This window comes from Schistocerca piceifrons, chromosome 7 (genome assembly GCF_021461385.2).
Source record: "Schistocerca piceifrons isolate TAMUIC-IGC-003096 chromosome 7, iqSchPice1.1, whole genome shotgun sequence".
Taxonomy (NCBI): Eukaryota; Metazoa; Arthropoda; class Insecta; order Orthoptera; family Acrididae; genus Schistocerca; species Schistocerca piceifrons.
In genome coordinates this window covers 310841275-310865123 of record NC_060144.1, presented here as the reverse complement: position 1 = coordinate 310865123, position 23849 = coordinate 310841275, and the positions used below count along the sequence as shown (strand labels likewise).

At 44.4% G+C, this 23849-nt stretch overlaps 1 protein-coding gene across 1 annotated transcript in view; it reads right to left on the bottom strand.

Moving 5' to 3' along the window:
- Window positions 1-23849, bottom strand: part of LOC124805098 (UDP-glucosyltransferase 2-like) — a 129831-nt gene that overhangs the window by 33683 nt on the left and 72299 nt on the right. Inside the window, exons 4-5 of the mRNA XM_047265541.1 lie at window positions 19986-20445; window positions 7202-7424 (exon numbers count right to left, since the gene is read on the bottom strand). Coding sequence (XP_047121497.1) covers window positions 7202-7424; window positions 19986-20445 — 683 coding nt within the window. The remainder of the gene's footprint in view (window positions 1-7201; window positions 7425-19985; window positions 20446-23849) is intronic.

Genomic DNA, 23849 nt, shown 5'->3' with positions numbered 1-23849 from the left:
GAACAACCACTGGAAGCAGTTGCTTCAATAAAGTATCTAGCAGCATGCATACAGAACGATTTGAAATGGGACGACCACATAAAATTAATCGGCATTAAGGCAGATGCCACACTGAGATTCATTGGAAGAATCCTCAGGCAATGTAGTCCATCAACAAAGAAAGTAGGTTACGAAAACTCGTTCGACCAATACTAGAATATTGCTCCTGAATGTGGGATTCGTTCCAGATAGAACTGATAGAGGATATAGAGAAGATCCATAGAAGAACAGAGCGTTGCGTTACACTTTCATTTAGTAAGCAAAAAAGCGCCACAGAGATAATAAACGAAATCAAGAGACAGAAGCTGCGGTTCCGAGAGCGTATGTTCCTGGAGGAGTCAACAAATGTACAGGTTGAATTACCTAATATTATCACTGGAAACACTTCCGAAACCACAACAACACGGAATAACCAATTCCGCATACAGAAAGTGAGAACAGGGGCTGGTGTAATTGGTTAATACAAACCATTGACAAATGCACGGAAGTATGATTTTCAACATATACTTATTCTTTTTTTTAAAATGGAAACCTGTTCATATTTTTAGCAGAACTGAAAATAGAAAAAAATACTTAATCAATGCCGTTTCTTACAGTGTAAAATGTTAATTACATCTTGAGTAATTTGTATCGTAAAGTTGACGCTTGAGTAACTACTCCTCAATCGTGTGTATTGGAGAGAACGGAATTAATTAGGGATACAAACGAACAGTGATGTAACGTAGGTGCAGAAGAGACTAGAACAGCACATTACGTCCACATGCTAACATTTTTATCAGTCTTTTTCTCTGAAGGATACTGTACGGCATTGATTTGTTAGAAGAAAATGTACATTTACATGAGAATGTAGTTAAACTTGCAATTTTCTTTTTTCAATTAGAAAGTGTAAAAGAGTGTGTCCTGGCATTTCAGGCCAATAAATGTTCAAAGTGATGCCCATCATTTGCTGCACACACTTGCTATCCACCGTATAATGAATGTCTTACACGACGCAGTATATCTGGTGTAATGATGCCACAGGCTGACTCAATACGATGTTTCGTATCCTCTCGGGTTGTAGGCACATCACGGGACACGTTCTCCTTTAAAGTACCCCACAGAAAGAAGTCTAAGGGTGTAAGATCAAGAGAACAGGTTGGCCAATTTATGCGTCTGCGATGTCCTATGAAACGCCCGTCGAACATTCTCTCAAGGGTTACCCTAGCGTCCATTGCAGAATGTGCAGGGGCACCATCCTGTTGATACCACATACGTATACGCGTTTCCAGCGGGACATTTTCTAACAATTTTGGCAGATCATTTTGTAGAAACTCGATGTATTTTGCAGCTGTTTGAGTTCTTTCAATGAAGTGAGGACTAATGAGATGGTCGCCAATGATTCCGCACCATAAATTTGCATTCCACGGTAACTGTCGCTCTACCTGTCGAAGCCAGCGAGGATTGTCCACGGATCAGTAATGCATGTTTCGTAAATGCACTGCACCGTGGTTTGTGAAACCTTCATCGGTAAGCAGGTAGAACTGCAACGCATTCTCCGTTAATGCCCAATGACAGAAATTCACTCAGTTATTAAAGTCATATCCATGTAATTGCTGATGCAGCGACACATGATACGGGTGAAATCTGTGACGATCAAGTATGCGCATTCCACTACTTTGACTCTTTGCACTGCCTTTAGTGATGTCACGTGAACTCATGTGTAAGTTCACGGCAACAGCAACTAACACACCAACTGCACCTGATTCTCCTGTGATGGGTTTGTTACGGACCCGTTTGCGTGTTACAGCCATACCTGTTGCATACAATTGTTTGTAGATGTTTTCAAATGTGCGGCCCATTGGATGGTCTCTGTCCGGGTACCTTTCTGCATACAATCTGCAGGGTGCAGCTGCATTTTGTCTACAATCGCCATAGATGAGTATCATCTCTGCCTTTTCAGAGTTAGAATAAACCATTTTCACAGTTCTCACGAGACTTTTCACATTGTTGTACTTTCGACCTTCTCACGTTCCTACTGTGCGGACTTCTGTTCTTACGTGACGGCCGCTGTGGCCGAGCGGTTCTACTCGCTTCAGCCCGGAACCGCGCGACTGCTACGATCGCAGGTTCGAATCCTGCCTCGGGCATGGATGTGTGTGATGTCCTTAAGTTAGTTAGGTTTAAGTAGTTCTAAGTTCTAGGGGACTGATTACCTCAGATGTTAAGTCCCATAGTGCTCAGGGCCATTTGAAATATTTTTGAACCGTTCTTACCTGTGTACAGGACACTATCACAGACGTCCGGTAACACAGTGTACTACAGTTGTTCTGAGTACAAGGACTAATTCAGCAAGGGCAACATGCAGACACTGAGACAGCCAAACTCGTAAACATCGTAGTCTTCGTAAACATACCCCTACAGATCTTGTTTGTTACAATAAGCGACTGAACGTCTGAGGTTTCAAGCATCAACTTTACGTTACATATTACTCTGGATGTACTTAACATTTTACAATCTAACAAACGGCACTGATTAAGTATTTATTTCTATTTTCATTTGTGTTAAAAATAACAACAGGTTTCCATTAAAAAATATATGTATTGAAAATCAGACTTCCGTGGATTTATCAATGGTTTGTATTAACTAATTACAACAGCCTCTCTTCTTACTTTCGGTCAGCGGAATTGGCTATTGAGTGTTACATCTCTAAGTACAGATCTGGTTCGTTTCGAAGATGCGCACATTGTTACATCGAAGTGCAGAAACGGAAAGTGATAGCGGAAAATGCTGTCGCAGGCAGTTGCTACGTCTTGATCTTGACGTATTTAGATTTATTGACGATGAGAAGGTGAAAGAAGTGATAGTACAGCAGGAAAAGGTGATGGGAAGTGGAAAGACACGTTTAAGCTTAGTAAGTTGACAGTGTGAAAATTACGGCAGACGGGACACGGTACCGAGGAAATTCAAAAATCCGTCCCAGAGAAGAAAAAAACTCAACATTGTAAACATCTTACTGATGATACAGATAGATGTGTTAGTAGGCAACAATTTATGCGATATTATGAACAATAAAAAGAAATGCCAACTTTCGTCGCGCAGATCCGAACTTCAAGGCTGACAAGGAAAGTCTGAGGAAATTTGTTGTGGCTAGGCGATTTGCTTTTAAAAAAATGTCAGACAAAGCCTATCATCATGTGCAGATGAGACGACATAATTTCAGAAAAAGGCATATCACATAACTTTTAAGAAAAGTGATGCTTGCTGCTGCCTGGTATTCCACCAACGTTCAGCGCACATGGTGTGAGGACAACATTGTTTCAAATAGGGATGAAAGTGATTACCTCCCCTATTCCCGAAACCCTCCCCAACTACGTGCACAGTGCAGAATGTTTGACAAGCACACAGACTGCATCACTTGGCCTTTGAATTTTAAAGTTAGGACGACTCGTCTATAGTTTGACAGCCAGCAGACTTCGCATCATTTTAAATTTAGGATAACTGGATTTTCTCGTCGTTTAGATCTTATGGTAATTGGTATGGTGGGGTGAACTGTTTAAACTATAATGTCAGAGGGAGTGTGGGGATTGTTTAAGTATAACACAAATGGACTTTTTTTTGGGGGGGGGGGGTGATCTAATTCAGTGTGTAGTAGTATAGATACTCGTGGACGGCAGGAATGAGGAGTGGTGACGTAGGGTAGTGGGGGCGTCGCGAGATCATGAGTGGTGTTGTGGGGATGGTGTGAGGGCGGAGAGCCCGTTCCTTCATCCCCCCCCCCCCCTTTGTTGTTAAAAAAAAGACTCAAGTCGAGAGATCCAAACTTAGTTGTAGGAGAAACAGTGAAGATACACCTCTGACTGAATAGCTGCTTGGTGAGGAAAAAGAAGCCAAATAGGTCAGCAGACAGGCGTGGTCTTGCCCACACATTCTTCGTCCCAGAAATGACTGTACCAGTATTCCAGAATTTGGATTCTGACGTAACAGAACCAGCCCTAGTATATCAAGTCTCGGCCAGTATGTCGGAGTTCTGCACTGTTATAAGCAGCCCAACACATCTGAGCTGGATTGTGACATCATAGAGCCAGAGACAGTATTCGAGATCTGGGGTAGTACATCAGAATTCTACGACGTTATAAATAGCCCAATAGGTGTGAACTGGATTGTCATCATATTCTAGGTCAGCCACCGTGACAATACACTATTCTGATTTGCCGCCAATTTATACTTAGGACGAGAAATCTGTCTGCATTGGAAACACACTAGCGCCATTGGGCTACTTTTTGAAATTCTCCCATATTTAGAATATCCCGGCATTTTATATGTAGGGCAATTGGCCTTTGTCAAATGGGTTTAGGGTAGAGGAAGTTGAAAGGTGGCTACACTGAGCCACAGCGCCAGAGATTGCGCCAAAGAGTATTATTCAGCCGCCTCCACTGGCAGTGCTTGGGGAGAACTCGTAGTGGTCAGTGCTTGTTGAGATGTGCTAGTGAAAAGTGCTGGTCGAGAACTCGTAGTAGGCAGTGCTTGCTGAGATGTGATACAGAAAAGTTCTTGTTGAGATGTGATAGTAACGAGTCGGTGTGGAAATATTGTAATGATTAGAGTGCTTTTCGTCAATATATGAAGGTAAAAGAAAAAAAAATTTCCTTTTCTTTTTATTATCTCAATGCACCATTACAGGTTCAGTCAACAAAGCATCTGGCTTGTGTTCTTGTATTAGAGTGTAATTCTGCTTTCCTTACGCAATTATAGTATTTCTATTTTTTAGTTACTTCAGTATAAATGGTATTTAAAATTTCTGGTCTTGTTGAAGAAGAACCGTGCCAGATGTGTACGTTGAGTCACACTCCCACACACAGAACAATTACACTTGTGCTTTGGTTTCGTAGGTTTTATAGTTGCTGGGGACTTAATTAATTAATTGTGTTAACGAAAATTTTCATTTCATTCTTTGTTGTTGTTCTATGCAGTCAGATTGCGTAATAATACTAGTCTGGGCCAACCGTTTACGAGACACAGCGTAATCGGACATACAGCTACGAAAAATAAAAAAATGATTTTCAAATTTCATAATAATTAAGCCCCCATGCAAAGTCCGTGACATCATTGATGACGTCATCAGTGACACACACTGTCCAAGAACCGGATATGTGTGGCTACTCGCATACAAGGAAAATTTAAGTCAGATTTGGGAGCACTGTCTCTCCAAGGGACAAAGCATGAGTTAGAGTGGCACCAAGTCACCAAAAAAAGGCATCGTGTTTTAGAAGAATCTGCAGACATACAGCTCAGGAACTTGAAGAAACGACTACAGCGTGTTCGTTGTCACAAAAATGCAAACGAACTTTTCCTTCTCCACGATAACGCAAGTCCTCACACCACTCTGTACACCCGAAGAAGCTCGCAGAACTTCAAATAACGATGGCGGTTTCCATTCGAGTAAGGCTTGAGACACAGCCTTGAGTGTGCTCAAAGCACAACGAAAGATTTTGGGAAGATCCACTCACGCCACGTCAGCTGAAGAGCTTAGATCGCCAGGGCTCATTTAAGGCCCAAGCGACAGAAGTTTCCGCCTGCGGGACTCCAGTCTGAGAGGGGCACCCAAGTGCAAGATTTGAGTACAGTGCGTACCACAATTAGTGGCGAAAACTGACATGGCTGGAAGTCAATAACGGAAAGGTAGGCGTGTGGGAGGGGCTTCATTTGATGTGCCGCTTGTATGGAAAAGTGTTTTCGAACTGGGCCTGTTGATCACGCGATAGAGATGTGCCTCCTCTGCATCATCTGTGTCCTGGCCACAATGGAGGTGGCACAGAGACTGAATACAGAGAACATTTCAAAATCAGTTATTCTACTGATCAAATAGCACAGCTCGTCTACTACTTACAGGGTCTCATTTACTAATACGAGGGACGTTCAATAAATAATGCAGCCCACTTTTTTTCCCGGCCAATTTCGGTTGAGAAAATGGCGAATAGGGACATCATGGAATATGACTGTCTCAGGCCCAACAATTTCATGAAGTCCTAATAGCTGACAGTACTATACGTAATGTTCAAAATGGCGTCTGTAACGGAGGGCGTTCCAATCAGAGAACTGTCATTGAGTTTTTTGGCGGAAAATCAAATCATCGTAGACATTCATAAGCGCTTGCAGAATGTTCATGGAGACCTGGCAGTGAACAAAAGCACAGTGAGCCGTTCGGCGAGGCGTCTGTCATCATCACAAAAAGGTGGCAGAAATCCGTCCGAGCTCCCGCGTGCCAACCGGCCCTGAACAGCTGTGACTCCTGAAGTGCTGGAACGTGCGGATATTCCCGTCCGAGGTGATCGCTGGATGAGAGGGAAACAGTTCGCTACCCAACTGGACATCTCTGCTGGTAGTGCTGACACATTCGTCCACCGCTGGTGATACTCAAAGCTGTGTGCCCACTGGTTTCCTCGCCGACTAACGGAAGACCACAAATAGCAACGAAAGGTCATCCGTGCCGAATTGCTTGCGCCTTACGAGGATGATCGTGTCAATTTTTGTCAAGCACCATCACAGGTGATGAACATGGGTTCGTCACTTCAAACCAGAAACAAAATGGCATTCCATGGAGGGGTGCCATACAACCTCTCTCCCGAAGGTAAATTTCAAAGCCATACCTTCAGCCGGTAGAGTCATGTGACAGTCTTCTAGGACTCTGAAGGGGTTATTACGCTCGATGGCACTGATCAACAGTGAAGTGCACTGTACTACCCTCAGGAAATCGAAGAAACGACTTCATCGTGTTCTCCACGACAACGCACGTCATCACACAACTCCGCACACGCGAAGGAGCTGACAGAGCTTCGTTGGACTGTTCTTCCTCATCCACCCTACAGCACGAATCTCTCACCTTCCGACTTCTATCTGCTTGGCCCAATGAAGGATGCACTCGACGGGGAGCAGTATGTGGATGTTGGCTCCGACATCGACGAGTAGAGAGGTATAATGCAGACACACAAACCCTCCCAATAAGGTGGCGTAAAGATTATGCTAAAAAGGGTTCTTTAACCAAAAGAGTGGAAAATAATATGGTGGATTGGAATCCTGAATAAAACCAACCTGCTTTCAAAATGAAAATGTGTTGTATTACTTATTGTCCGCTCTACGTATTTACAGTCCTCCAACTTGAAATGCAAGAATGTATGATGCAAACCTAGTATATCCTGTTGAGGGAGCCATTTCCTGACCATCAGGTTGGCGGGCTGGTTGGGCAGCGAATCGCTCTCCCACTTCCAGAGTACCCTCTGGGGCAGCTCCCGGAAAGCCTCGATGAACGCTCTCTGCTTGTCCTCCGCCATCTGGTCGCTGCGGACGTTGGAGCCCAGGCTGAAGTAGATGACGCCGTGCTCTGCTCCGTCCAGGAACTTCTGCACCTCCTGCTGGCACCAAAACGCATCGCGTCTTTAATGCAGTTGCCTCCTGCGGGCACCAAAACGCATTGCGTCTTTAATGCAGCTGACAGTAACCAGACTAATATACGAGAGGTAGTCGTACGCTTTTAATCATTACCTCGGAAACATAAAATTACGCAATTAATTTTTTGTTTTGTTACAGATGCAAGTGTCATCCAAATAATTCGTAGTCATATTAGGACTCATTCTAATGAAAATAATCAGTCGTGATCGCAAATGACACTATTTCATTATCAGTGACCGGGGTTATTCTTAGACCAGTGGGTGACACCATTGTCGATGACTGGTGCCTCCCAGTACATACTCGTACAACACCTCCGTCGACTGTCTATGTCTGTCACCAATGGTATCATCCACTGGTAAGAAGATGGTCTACTAAGACTGAAACCGGTTACCAGTAATGAAATAAAGAGTCATTTGCGATTACGACTGAATATTGTCATTAGATTTCGACTATTTCTTCTTTTGTCATCATCAGGCGCGAACCTCATTACTGATGCTTTTCTGTTGTTACTTTGTCTCCTACTGTGATGGTACATTCTAAGGGAAAAAAAGACAGCATGAAGAAATTATCGAAAAAAAGACACAGCATGAAGAAATTATCTGACTGGGATGTAAGTAGAAAGATGCGACTTACAAACAAATGATTAAAATTTCATAAAATGTAAATGATTTATTCAAGAGAAGAAGCTTCACGAGCTGTGCAAGCCAATAGCGCATTGGGCCACGTCTGGCCCCTATACAAGCAGTTATTCGGCTTGGCTTTGATCGACAGAGATTTTGAATGTCCTCCTGAGGGATATCGTGACAAATTATGTCCAATTGGCGCGTTACATTATCCTGAGCTTGATGGAGACTCCTGCCCTCAATGCCCCAAACATTCTCAGATAGGGAGGGATCCGACAACCTTGCTGCCCAAGATAGGGTTTGGCAAGCATGAAGACACGTAGCTGAAGTTCTCGCCGTGTACAGAATGGCATTATGTTGCTAAAATGAAAGCCCAGGATGGCTTTCCATGAGGGCCAACAAAACGTGGCGTTTGAACATTGTCAACGTACAATCGGCTGTAAGGGTGCAGTGGATGACATCCAAGGGGCTCCTGCTATTAAAAGAAATCTCACCCCAGACCATCACTCTTGGCTGTCGGGCCGTATGGCGGGCGACAGTCGGGTTGGTAACCCACTGCTGTCCTGGGCGTCTCTAGCCACTTCTTCGCTAGTCATCTGGGCTCACTGCGAAGCCGAACTCATCACTGAAGACATTTCTGTTCCACTCAGTGAGATTCCGGGCCACCACGACCAGCGAAGATATGTCTGGAGACTGCCCAGACAGCAGTGGGATACCAACCTGTCAGCAGCTGTACAGCTCGACAGCCACGAGCAATGGTTTGGGGTGCCTTTCCATTTCGTAGCAGGACCTCTTTGGTTGTCATCCGCCGCACAGTTACAGCACACCGGTATGTCGATGATACTCTACGCCCCGTTTTGTTGCCCGTCTTGGAAAGCCATTCTTGGTTTACATTTAAGCATAATAATGCCCGCCTGCACACGACAAGAGTTTCTATTGTTGGTCTTGGTGCTTGCCAGACCATGCCTAGGCCAGCAAGGTCGCCGGATCTCTCCCCAGTTGAGAAAGTTTGGAGCGTTATGGGCACGACCCTCTAACCAGCTCGGGATTTTGACGATATAATGCGGCAATTGAACAGAATTTAGCATGAAAGCCCTCGGGAGGACATCCAACAACTCTGTCAATTAATGCCAAGGCTCAGAGGTGGACCAGTGCGTTACTGACTTGCTCAATTTGTGAAGCTCTTTCTGTTGCATAAATAATCCATTTTTTTCTAAAATTGTAATAATTTGATTGTTTTGGCATGTGCACCATATCTACTGATTACCATCGCATTCGGATAATTCTTTCATGGTGCTTCGCTTTTTTTTCTCAGAGTGTATTTCATATGTAACAGTCGACAAAATTGCCCGGTGGCAACGTCATGCGAAAGGCAAAAGATTTTCATAGTTTAACATGTCTGTGATCGAACATCTACATCTAAATCTACGTGATTACTCTGCTATTCACAATAAAGTGCCTGGCAGAGGGTTAAATGAACCACCTTCATGCCGTCTCTCTAACGTTCCACTCTCGAACGGCACGCGGGTAAAACTAGCACTTAAGTTTTTCTGTGCGAGCCCTGATTTCTCTTATTTTATCGTGATGATCATTTCTACCTATGTAGGTGGGTGCCAACAGAATGTTTTGGTAATAGGAGGAGAAAACTGGTGACTGAAATTTCATGAGAAGATCCCGCCGCAACGAAAAATGCCTTTGTTAATGACTGCCACTCCAATTCACGTATCATGTCTGTGGCACTATCTCCCCTACCTCGCGATAATACAAAACGAACCGCCCTTCTTTGTACTTTTTCGATGTCATCCGTCAGTCCCATCTGATGCGTATCCCACACCGCACAGCAATACTCCAAAATTGGGCGGACTGGCGCGGTGTAAGCAGTCTCTGTACTAGGCCTGTTGCACCTTCTAAGTGTTTTGCCAATGAATCGCAGTCTTTGGTTGGCTCTATCCACATTATTATCTGTGTGATCGTTCCAATTTAGGGTATTTGTAAGTATTTAGTTGAATTTACAGATGTCAGATTTGAGTGACTTGTCGCGTAATCGAAATTAAGCGGATTTCTTTTAGTACTAATGTGAATAACATCACACGTCCCTTATTCAGGGTCAACTGCCACTTTTCGCACCATACAGATATCTTATCTAAATCATTTTGCAAGTCGTTTTGACCATCTGGTGACTTTACAAGACGGTAAATGACAGCATCATCTGCATGCAATCTAAGACGGCTACTGAGATTGTCTCCTATGTAGTTAATAGAGATCAGGAACAATAGAGGGCCGAAAACACTTCCTTGGGGAACGCTGGATATTATTTCTATTTTACTCAATGACTTTCCGTCTATTACTAAGAACTGTTACCTTTCTGAAAGGAAATCACAAACCCAGTCGCACAACTGCGGCGATATTCCATAGGCACGCAGTTTGGTTAGAAGACGCTTGTGAGGAACGATGTCGAAAGCCTTCTGGAAATCTAAAAATATGGAATCTATTTGACATACCCTGTCGATAGCACTCGTTACTTCACGAGTATAAAGAGCTAGTTGTGTTTCGCAAGAACGATGTCTTATGAATCCGTTCTGACTACGTGTCAATAAATCATTTTCTTCGAGGTACCTCATAATGTTCGAATACAATATATGTACTGCAAATCGACGTCAGTGATATGGTCCTGTAATTCAACGGATTACTCCTACTTCCCTTTTTCGGTATTGGTGTGACTTGACTTCCAGTCTTTAGGTACGGATCCTTCTGTGAGCGAACGGTTGTATGTAATTGCTAAATATGTGGCCATTTTATCAGCATACTCTGAGAGGCACCTGACTGGTATAGAGTCTGGACCGGATTTAAGCTGCTTTGTGACACCGAGGATGTCTATCGAAGAAGGAAGGGGAGAAAATCAGGGTTTCATGTTCCATGAATGACAACGTCATTAAAGCTGGGACACAAACTCAGATTAGGGCATGATATGGAAGGGAATCGGCCCCTTTCAGAAGTAACATCCCGATCTAAGGAAACCATGAGCTACATAAATTTGAGTGGCCAGACAGGAGCCGGAATCACCGTCCTTCTGACTTACACTACTGGCCATTAAAATTGCTACACCAATAAGAAATGCAGATGATAAACGGGTATTCATTGGACAAATCTATTATACTAGAACTGACATGTGATTACATTTTCACGCAATTTCGGTGCATAGATCCTGAGAAATCAGTACCCAAAACAACCACCTCTGGCCGTAATATCGTCCTTGACACTCCTGGGCATTGAGTCAAACAGAGCTTGGATGGCGTGTACAGGTACAGCTGCCCATGCAGCTTCAACACGATACCACAGCTCATCAAGAGTAGTGACTGGCGTATTGTGACTAGCCAGTTGCTCCGCCACCATTGACCAGATGTTTTCAATTGGTGAGAGATCTGGAGAAAGTGCTGGTCAGGGCAGCAGTCGAACATTTCTTGTATCCAGAAATGCCCGTACAGGACCTGCAACATGCGGTCGTGCATTATCCTGCTGAAATGTAGGGTTTCGCAAGGATCGAATGAAGGGTAGAGCCTCGGGTCGTAACGCAACTGAAATGTAATGTCCACTGTTCAAAAAGCCGTCAATGCGAACAAGAGGTGACCGAGACGTGTAACCAATGGCACCCATACCATCGCGCCGGGTGATACGCCAGTATGGCGATGATGAATACACGCTTCCAACGTGCGTTCACCGCGATGTCGCCAGACACGGATGCGACCATTATGATGCTGTAAGCAGAACCTGGATTCATCGGAAAAAATGACGTTTTGCCATTCGTGCACTCAGGTTCGTCGTTGAGTACTCCATCGCAGGCGCTCCTGACTGTGATGCAGCGTCAAGGGTAACCGCAGCCATGGTCTCCAAGCTGATAGTCCATGCTGCTGCAAACGTTGTCGAACTGTTCGTGCAGATGGTTGTTGTCTTGCAGTCTTGCAAAAGTCCCCATCTGTTGACTCAGGGATCGAGACGTGGCTGTACGATCCGCTACAGCCATGCGGATAATATGCCTCTCATCTCGACTGCTAGTGATACGAGGCCGTTGGAATCCAGCACGGCGTTCCGTATTACCCTTCTGAACCCACCGATTCCATATTCTGCTAACAGTCATTGGATCTCGACCAACGCGAGCAGCAGTGCCGCGATACGATAAACCGCAATCGCGATAGGCTACAATCCGACCTTTATCAAAGTCGGAAACGTGATGGTGCGCATTTCTCCTCCTTACACGAGGTATCTCAAGAACGTTCACCAAGCAACGGCGTTCAACTGCTGTTTGTGTATGAGAAATCGGTTGGAAACTTTTCTCATGTCAGCACGTTGGAGGCGTCGCCACCGGCGCCAATCTTATGTGAATGCTCTGAAAAGCTAATCATTTGCATATCAGCATCTTCTTCCTATCGGTTAAATTTCGCGTCTGTAGCACGTCATCTTCGTGGTGTAGCAATTTTAATGGCCAGTAGTGTAGAACCCAGTGTCGTCCCCTGAGCCGCCTCACTCCTTGCCTGCGATGGAAGGGTGTTAGTTGAGCCATAGTCCTCCGCAGCCTGTCTGCACTGAAACACCCGCGTCCATGCAAAACTAAAGGTGAAGCTTCTGATCTGATTAAAACTGTTGCTGCGATATTTGATCGTAACGATTCCTGGATTGCATAATCCCAGAACATCACTGTGTCAGTTGAGGCTTTGCAAGTAAAACTTGAAATGTGTCCACTTGATCTCCAGATACCAAAAAAAGCGGCGACGTGTTGGCCGAAGAAAAAACAGTGTTACGGAATGCTTAATTTAATAGGAACACTGGCCACAAACAAGCAGCAAATTTAAAATCAATGCTGCACCTATGGAGGAAACGATTAAAGGATGCCAAAACAATGAGAGGACTTACGGTTTATGCCAAATATGATACAGAGACTAGTAATGAAGCACCTAAAAGCCTCAAGAGGCCTGACACGGATCCTGACTAGTCATGTACTCTACGACGCCTACTGGAAGCGAACTGGTAGAAGACAGACCTCCGAGTATGCCAGTAGTCAAAAGGGTACGCCAGAACATAGTACCCGGGGATGTTTACTTATACCGATGCTGCTGATACTGATCGGCAGCAAGTGAATCGGCACGGAAGACACGGTGTCAAGAAGATATTGCGTTGCGAGACAGAGTAGCAGATCTTGGACAACACTGCCGATGCTGTTTCAAGAAAGGCTTGGGCGGCGCTTTATCTTGTCAGTCAACCCCCCGTCTACTGCATTACGAGAGGTTGCGGCAGAAGATGGCAAAGCAACGCAGCCAAGGCAGCTGAGGTCAACAATAGCGGCAAAAGAACTGCCATCACCGTAAGTGCAGCCATCATAACAACACCAGAGAGAAACGCAGCAGTGGGCCATGTCCCGCCACACATGGAACAAGAACCGATGTGACGTAAATCGGATTGCGGCTGCACACCTTACCAGTAACAACAATGCTCTCTTGGAGCAGGGCAATCCTTCCCTGCAACCAGTGAGCCAGCAAACAGAGTAAGAGGCAGATACAACCAAAACGCCCTCCACAGCACCCAAGGAACCGGTAGGGCCTATCTGTGGACCGGGGGAGCAATGGAGCGATTGTGGAATGTGACAGGCAAAAATTGTAGTTATTGTAAAGTAGTAGACACAGATCTGGCAGTAGGTGCAGTTTTTTGCAAAATAGGATTTTTTAGATTATTTTTGACTATTGTTATTATTATTATTAATGGTAGAAATCGTTTTGGTGATGGGAGGTAGTATTGTGTAGGATAATATTAAGTATTAATGTATACTGGACAATTTGTGTAAGAATCAGTACAGCCTGTGTTTAAATTATAAGTAACAATCTACAATGGAATGGAATAAATAAATAAAAATAAAAACGTAAGTCCTAGAAGATGGACGCATGGGACAACATTTTTGTCTCATCAGACGTAATTCTATAGTTGTTTGTGCAGTAGTGGTTGATAATTAACCAGTATATCTTGCTACCGCCTATGCCGACGTTCAGGTTGCCAGATAGCCCTCAGAATTAAATCTCTCTCTAGACCACCACGAGATGAACAACGTACACACAAAATTAAAAAAAAGGAAGTTTAACAAACTAAATAAAGATGCATTGCTTAACATACAATTTCCTGCCTCTTACCAGTAAAGAACTACCAAATGCTCTAAGTGACATGAAAAAAAGAGCGAAACATCAGGCTTTTATAGAGAGCAACCTGAGTTTCTTTTCTTGCCCAACACAAAGAATATGAAGGCACCGAGACCACTTTTAACAGAAGGTTTGCCCACTCCGACAGAGTACTTCAAGAAATGGGTCTTACATCAAATATAAACAAGACTGAAACAAGTTGCTTTCATCTAAATAACATATATGAAAATCGTCAGCGTGTACTTTATTTTAATAAAAACCGCTCAGACACAAAAAAAACCCATAAATATCTACGAGTGACTTCAGACTTTCAAACAAAGCTTCAAGAAAAGAACCCTTAGTAACATTATTCAGAAGTTTAGTAACACTACATATGGAGCATCAGCAAACACATTACAGACTTCGGCACTGAGGCCGGTTACTCCGTAGCTGAATGCTCTGTACCAATTCTGTTGAATAGCACTTACTCTAAAACGGTACACGTCCAGTTAAATACAGGTTTCCCACTCAAATCAAGATCCAGGAAAAAAAAAAAAGCACAGTAGATACGACAATGAAAAATGCACCACATTGTAGAGCACCCCAAAGAATTTATTTATTTATCATCAATACACCACTACATGTAAACCATCTGTAGCATGAAGAATATTGAGTCTATATTCAGTTTCCTGCCAAGTTCTTTGTAACATTTGCTCTGTTATTGTTGCAATCGCATTAGTGATACGATGTCGCAACGTAGGAATGTCTACCACTTTGGTCACATACACAAATCCCCACATAAATAAATCAAGCGGCGTAAATTCGGGTGAACGTGGTGGCCAGGCAATGGGTCCTTCGTGTACGATCCAACGATTGGAAATTTCCGATCAAGGAAATTGCGAACAGCCGTTGACCAATGCGCCGGAGCTCCATGTTGTTGAAAAATGATGTTGGGTTGCAAGTCTCATATCTGAGGATACACAGACTACTCCAACGTGTCCAGATACACTGACCCATTCACTGTTTGTTCCGCAAAGAAGAACGGTCCAAGAGTCCTGACGTGCATTAGCCCACATCAGACGTTTAGTTTAGGGCTATCACGAACATGGTCAATGACAACGTGCGGATTTTGCGAACCCCAAATCCGAACATTATGCCTATTAACCCTTCCTCATAGGTGAAAAAGGTTGCCTAATCTGAGAATAAACATCTTTCGAGGAAGCTGGCATCTATATCAATAGCTGCAGCATATCCGCAGCAAATTGTTGTCGGCGTGGTTTGTCGTTCGGCGTCAGATGTTGCAGAACTTGCACTTTGTAAGCACACATACGAAGACGCTGGTGAACTACACGATGCAATGCTGATCGAAGTACATCAAGTTGCCTTAACGCTTGACCAATTGACTTACGTGCGCTTCTGAGAAACGTTTGTCTGATATCCTCCACTGTCTCTTCTGAAACTCCGTAACGAGCACTGCCAGAATGTTTCAGAACACTTCCTGTTGCCAGAAGCTTCCTATACCATTCCTTAATTGTTTTCACATCAGGTGGATCACATTCATACGCACGACGATAATTTCTTTGCACAGTAATCGGCGATTTTGTTTCTGCAAACCACACTACTGCTTGCGCACGCTGCCGTGGAGTCGTCATTCTCACTTCGTGAGACCATGCTGCACTCTGGCGACGATACTTGGCACTTCTGACGCGGGAATATAAATTCTTTGAAATGCTCTACAATATGGTGCATTTATCATTGTCGTATCTACTATGGTTTTTATCTCTTGGGTCCTTGAAATCAGGGAGGTTTGAGTGGTACACCCCACCGAGGATGGTTACTGGGTGCACCAGGCCTATCTACTCCACTCTACTGGTTTGCAGCACTCAGCCACATAGCTCCGTCCCTTCTGTACAGACAGGGAGAACTCATAAAGAAATAAAATCATCAATTATCCCTAACTGTTCCTTCCACCAGATCATACTCAGCTGGCAGAAAATCGGCCATTGCCCCAAAAGCTACGATGGTGCTTTGCTGAACAGCTGGTTAGCGACAGACTCAGTTGGGTTGGGTTGTTTTTGGGGGAGGAGACCAGACAGCGAGGTCATCGGTCTCATCGGATTAGGGAACGAAGAGGAAGGAAGTCGGCCGTGCCCTTTCAAAGGAAGCATCCCGGCATTTGCCTGGAGCGATTTAGGGAAAACATGGAAAACCTAAATCAGGATGGCCGGACGCGGGATTGAACCGTCGTCCTCCTGAATGCGAGTCCAGTGTGCTGGCCACTGCGCCACCTCGCTCGGTCCACAGAGTCAGTCTCAGTACCAAATGGTTAGAACTGTCGCATGAAAACGCTCTTTGCTATCTATGTGATCACATAGATCCGCCAGAAATAACGGGTGGTTTTGAACTTTATTGTCGTACATGGCAAAATTTAAACAGAATTCGCACAGGGCACGTGTTTTTTGCAGATAACCTATAGGAATGGGTAAAACATCCAACACTATAACTGCGACTGTGGAACTCCAAGGCCATCCGTCACCTTGCTGAAGAATGTGAGCTAAGAGCATAAGCTGGTGATCCAATGGAATTCTTCGTTCCAACACCTGTGTGCCTCGAATGGATAGCTGCAACTTCTCTAGTTCCTCAACACGGCGTCCCAGGAGGAATGGTCAATATTAGGAGATGTGACAGGAACAATCATTTGAAGCAAAAGCTTTCATATGAACATATGCCCTGTTCCGAATATCTCTCAGATAGAACACGTTTAATGTGCATTTTTATTCTTTTCGGTAGTATTCAATACATTGTCAGGTTTACATATGTTAGTAAACACACAACATGAAGGTGAAGTATAAACTGAAAAATACGTATTTTTAACACATTCACCTATAAGTATTATCGTATACGTCGTACTACAAAGGTTGCCAGCAGCTCGTAGTCTAGTGGCTAGCGTTGCTGCCTCTGGATCACGGTGCCCTGGGTTCGATTCCCGGCCGGATTGGGGATATTTCTCTGCCCGGGGACTGAGTGTTTGTGTTGTCATCATCATCTCATCATCATCATTACCATTCGTGACTGTGACTAGATTGGATTTGTAAAACTTGGACTGCGTAAAAATTGCTATTTCGTATGGGCGTTGATGACGGCGCAATTGAGTGCTCCTCGAACCAAACGTCGTATTACAACTGTTTTACAGTTAACGATAAGTGTTAGAATATCTCACCTTCAACTTAAACGCATTTGTGTGCTCTTGGTGGAACATATTGTATTGTTCTGATTGCCTCTACACGTTCGCTAATGATCGCAGCATCGTCCATGACGCTACCAAATAGTTCCTCTCGCGTACTGATTTCCGTTTGTGCACCTCATACTTCATCCAGCCCCATAAACAGAAATCTAATGGCTTAAGGTCTTGAGATCTTGGCTGCCAGCTAATTGTACTACCACGAGAAATACAATCATTAGGTAAGTGCAGTTGAGGTGTTCCCTACCACGTCTGGTAAAATGTAGAGTTGCTTCGTAATGCTGGAAGTAATGCCTGGTCAATGGAACGTCCTCAAGATGTTCAACAAACGAATTATTCAGAGAAGGCAAGTAATTCTGTCCCGGCGTTCGTTCTTCTAAACTTGCTGGACCTATCAACTTGTTCGGATCATTCTGCACCAAACACTGATCGAAGATCGAACTTGTAAGTTGGTTTCCACTGTATCGTGTGGATTTTCCTGCCACCATAGAGGATTATTACCTGTGTTGTTTATTCCATTCTGTGTAAACGTGTCTTCATCTCTAAATATTATTAATGGAAGCGAAGTACGATTGTCATTTAACCAGTGACAGAATTCAAGCCGAGTGGCACTGTCGACAATGTGAAAATCATGGATGTGCTCTGTGTGAAATGAGCACAAATTTTCCGCATGTAATGTTCCCCCATACACGTGTTCGTGGGGCACTGACACGTGCAGAAAGTCGCCGTGTGCTGATAGTGGGATTACATCGCACGATTTCAAAAATGAGTTGCTGTTCCTGCACAGGTTGTTGAATCACACGTTGTGAAGAAACATGGGAACTTGGAAGAATACCTGTTTCACACAATGTGCTGAAAACTCTGGTAAACACTCTGCGGTCAGGAATACGACGTTTCGGAAAGCGCCGACTGTGGTTTTCAACAGCAGGAGGAGCACTACCGTCGCAGAAGCCGTAAAAATAGCGCCATATCTGCATATTCTTCATTAGTGTACATGTGTGGCATTTTAGCTAAGGCATATACTCGTACAAACACTTTTAACCGATTCTTCTCCTTGTTACTCCCTCAACACCTCACATTATGTCATTCACAAGACACCGTGGACTACTGCACTTCCAACGGGCTAATTTAATGGTAGAAAGACATCCCGAGCGAAGAGGTGTCAAGCAACGATGTAGGTTGGACTAGAAAAAACGTCAGATAGGTTAGGTGGTTAACACACTTATGTCCTCACCACTAGTCCAAAACAAATGTAGATTAAATGCGTTCTACCTTGGAAACTATTCGGAACAATACGTATGTCCCTATGAAGATTTTTGCTATAAACGTTCCTGTCATATCCCTGAATACTGACAGTTCCTCCTGGGACACCCTGTTTATCTTGTAAGTACTATGCGTGCTAAACTTTAGATAAATACAAATTTTCTTTAGAGCTAGTAAAAAAGGCATCAGTCACAAAATCAAATGACAAAATATAAGCAATAACTCTCTGATTAGCTAGCCACCAAAACAATAACAAACCTAGCCGCACGGGATTAGCCGAGCGGTCTTAGGCGCTGCAGTCATGGACTGTGCGGCTGGTCCCGGCGGGGGTTCGAGTCCTCCCTCGGGCATGGGTGTGTGTGTTTGTCCTTAGGACAATTTAGGTTAAGTAGTGTGTAAGCTTAGGGACTGATGACCATAGCAGTTAAGTCCCATATGATTAAAAAAAATAACAAACCGAAATGTAACCAGGATATAATTAATGATTCTCCTTCTCCCATGTCTCCCTCTCCCCCCTCCCCCCCCCCACACAGACATAAACACACACACACAACAGATGACAAAAAAAATCAAACCACAACAAAAACAAAAGAAAGACAAAGACACAACACCGTTGGCAACACACACACACACACACAGAAAACACACATATGTTGATCACAAAATCGAAAGTACAAGTGATATATACAGTGGGTGAAAGAACGCCAGAAATCGGCCAGCTGGAATATGGAAAATGACGAATACATCTCCAAGACCACACACATGAGTTAACAGCGCAGGAAATCGTAACACCGAACGGTAAGTTCACATTACGAACTTTGTGCTACAAAAGTTAATTTTAACCTAAAAAAACAAGAGAAAGGCACAACAAAATGTAATATACCAGCATATTATATCTACTACATAATACGTTTATTGTATGTAAAAAAAAGGCAACATGTATTACAGGCCACTGACGATGCTTCCCAAACAAATGAAGCGAAACGCTTATGGCAGCAAACTAACTGCCTTCAACTGGTTGCATAGACGATACATAAGGTACCTCCAAGAACAAAATTTTAAGAAAAAATCAAATGGCTCTGAGCACTAAGAGACTTAACATCTGAGGTCATCAGTCCCCTAGAACTTAGAACTACTTAAACCTAAGTAACCTAAGGACAGGATTCGAACCTGCGACCGTAGCAGTCTCGCGGTTCCACACTGAGCCAAAATTTTAAGACTCTGTAATGTGCCTACCTGTGGCAATGGCTTTTGTTCAGTAGCGACATGAATGCCTGTCAGTTCGATGATATTCGGAAGGTGAGGCCGAGGATAGTTCATGATGAAGTGGTTGTTGATGAGCAGGAGACTAAAATTCTTGTCCGTCTCGTGGACTGGCGGGGGATCCGGACCGACGTATTTTCGCATGATCACCTCCTGCATGGGAGCTATTTCAAAGAACCACTGGTACATCAGCCTCAGGTAGAAGTAGGTGTTGTACAGCCGCTGCCAGAAGTCCATGTGGTCGGAGAAGCCGAGCCACATGTCGGGCATGTAGGCCGGGTTGACGGGGTTGCCGTGGCTGTGGTACACCGACAGCGGCGGCGACAGGGTCAGCACACCCACCAGTGGTGGGGACCCCACCTTGTGCACCAGACCAAAGTAGGCGAAGTAGCCCAGGCGCTCCACCACCACCAAGTCGAACTTCTCACCAGATCTGAAATCCAGCGACCAGTTGTTCAAAATCAGTACCACAACAAACTCACGACTGAATGTACACTCGACAAAAAACTAGTCACCTCTATGAGACATCACGCTAATACGGTGCAACAGTCCTCTAGCCATTATTGAATGGCCTCAATTCGTTGAGGAAGAGAGTCCACAAGTTTCTTCAGGTATGTCATGCCCATCTGAAGGAACTCATTGAAGATTAGATCCCATAGAGCAGCCAAACTGTATGGATATTGATACATTTCACCCACTGTTACAAATAGTCACAGGAATCATTCCATGAAATTTCGGACGAACTGCCAGATGTCATCAGTGCGAGGGGCATTCAATAAGTAATGCAGTACATTTTTTTCTGAAAGCCGGTTGGTTTTATTCTGGATTCCAATACACCATATTATTTCCATCTGTTTTAGCTACAAAATCCTATTTTTCAACATAATTCCCATTCAATGCGACGTCCCTACCCCACCTTACTGGGAGAGCCTGTATGCCCACAAGCTACCAACCTGCTGGTCGACGTCGGAGCCAACGTCTTGCTGCACCAACAACGTCCCCATCATCTACGTATTGCTTCCAGCAGATTGGATCCTTCATTGGGCCAACTAGATGGAAGTCGGAAAGAGTGAGATCCAGGCTGTGGAGTGGATGAGGAAGAATAGTCCAATGAAGTTTTGTGAACTCCTCTCGGGATGTGTGCAGACTTGTGTGAGGCCTTGCGTTATCATGGAGAAAAATGGTTCAAATCGCTCTGAGCACTATGGGTCTGAGGTCATCAGTCCCATAGACTTAGAACTACTTAAACCTAACTAACCTACGGACATCACACACATCCATGCCCAAGGCAGGATTCGAACCTGCGACCGTAGCAGCAGCGCGGTTCCGGACTGAAGCGCCTAGAACCGCTCGGCCACAACGGCAGGCTATCATGGAGAAGAAAAGTACATTTGCATTAATTTTGTGGCACCTCGAATGAGAGTGTCCGCACGTCCCAACATTGCAGGAGTCACAGCAGAGTGCGGCCGGCCGGCATCCTGGGGATCGGACAGGTTTGTGCGATCTTATTGCGATGATGACAGATGCCTCGTCCAACGACTGACCAAGTTTTATTCAGTGTTAGCTCTACGTAGACGTTCTGCGAGCCCTAGTGAATACCGGCGATGCTCTGATTTGGTACCAAAATCAGCTCAATGACAGCTCCCTGCTTACAGTTGACATTTTGAAGGTTAAATATGCGCTGCCACCCAATGGAACTTCGTGAAACTATAAAGTCGAAGCGGGAATATTCCACGCTGCCCACAGCAAATTCCACATTTCTTTCAACCAAAACTGGCCGAGAAAAAATGTGTTGCATTTCTTACTGAACACCCCTCGTAGGTTTGAAAGATTACCGTCAAACCTCCTTGCCTAGGGACGCCAGATGAAAGTTGATGTCGTCAAGTGCTGAATGAAAATTTAGCAACGGATAACTTGGGAGGGGAGCTTGAGAGCGCTACCTAGAGGACGTGCCCTTTCTGTTCGATACTAGGTAAGGGGCTCGAGGGCTCACACGCTGATGTGTGGGTCCCTGCATTCTATATCTTTTATTTTAAATGAATTTCTTTAACTTGACTCCTATGTGATTTTTGGGGTATGTTAAAGATTGATGACAATTGATTACCTATTTATTTTAAACATTATCACTCGACTTTACAGCGATTGCAGCAATTGTTGTGGTTAAAGATATTATAATTTTACAACTTATAGCTCGGGTATATTATATACTAATCTGCACGCACATTTCTACGGGAATGACGGAATTGCATTGGCCAAATGTATACCACCAAAGTCTCCCAATACTTTACATGGGACATCCACTATGTGATGAGGATAATGGGCAAACTGGGGACCAGATACATTAACACAGGGGGTCAAATTTCCGAAATTAAACGAGAACATTCGTTTCCTTAGACAATCCGAAGCTGGAAATAAAAGAATTATTACAAATATTCAAACACCTCTCTTCCACGCGTGAACATCGAGACAAACGCACTGAGGGCATGTCTGCTCACTTACCCATCTTCTGTAACACTCCCAGAATATCGCGGGCACCCACAGGTCTTCCTGGGCACCGGTGGAGGGGATGGTCGAACCACTTGGCCGTGACCAACCTCTCCACCCCAAATCTTGTGACACTGGAACGTCTTTGACTTTGACGTGCCTGTGCTGTCTCTCTGAACCCCTGCCCAGGAGTAAGGTTGGCACTACTATACTATGGAACTACTTCCCAACTAAGATTTGGCCACGCTTTATGGAAAGGTGTGAGGAGGATTAGGAAAGTTCATGTCCAGATTCACATTCACGTACAAGAAATGCATAATACACGACACATATAAATACGTATTGTGAAGCCTGACACATTTCTTTCCACCCGTCCACATGGGTTCTGTTGCACCCGTTTGTATTTCCCGGTGCGAGTGAGCAGCGAAACCTGCTGCTTATGGAGCGGAAACTACTGTACCGTTTCAGATTCTGTGGACGCTACGGCTGTTTGATGAAAAAGTTTCAGTGCAGATGCACAACCAACGTCTGAGGTTCTACAGGAATCATAAATTTGAACGGGAGGTTGGGACTTTTAGGTCTGACGGAAGCCCTGTCCCGATGGCGCAGGCGGTTACGGCAGCCGGTCTAGAGTAGCGGGGCATCCACGGTCAATTCCCGGTTCGGCACAAATTTTCTACTCTCGCCGTTGCAGGCCTCAAGGCCCCGTGCGGCTGGAAGTCTTATTTCCTTCCTTTCTCTCTCCTATTCCATTTCCTTTCCATTCATTTCACTCCAGTTATTCAGAGATGTCAGTAACTCGCTGTCACAATGTTTCAGCGTAGAGTCTTCTGGCCATCTTAAGGTGTATACTGGCGAAAGCTCACTGAGCTCTCTTGTTTAATATTCCACAGGCAAATGCGTGGTGTACCAAGTTGTCACTGCACATGCGTTTCTTAAGCGCATATGCTTCTGCTGTAATTCTGTCCACTGCTCTGAGTGCCCTCTGTGGTGAAAGCTCACTCTTTCGATAACACACCAATCGTCTTCACACGATAAAATCACTGAACGATGCCGCCTACGCAGAGTACTAAGGTTTCCTGTTACTGGATTCCATGCATTATGTAACTGGCAACTGCCGGCCGGGTTGATCATGGCCTAAGACAGTCGTATTTCGAGTGATTCATATATACAGGGTGTCCCAGGAGGAATTGGCCAATATCCAGGGGTATTACAGGAACGAAACTTTGAAGCAAAAACGTCTAGCAAACATGAGCTCCAAAATGCAGATCTTAAGAACAATGAGCACTATTTCATCTTCAAAATCACGAAACAAATTTCTTCTTCAGCAGTCTCGTCCTTTCCATGTACTGA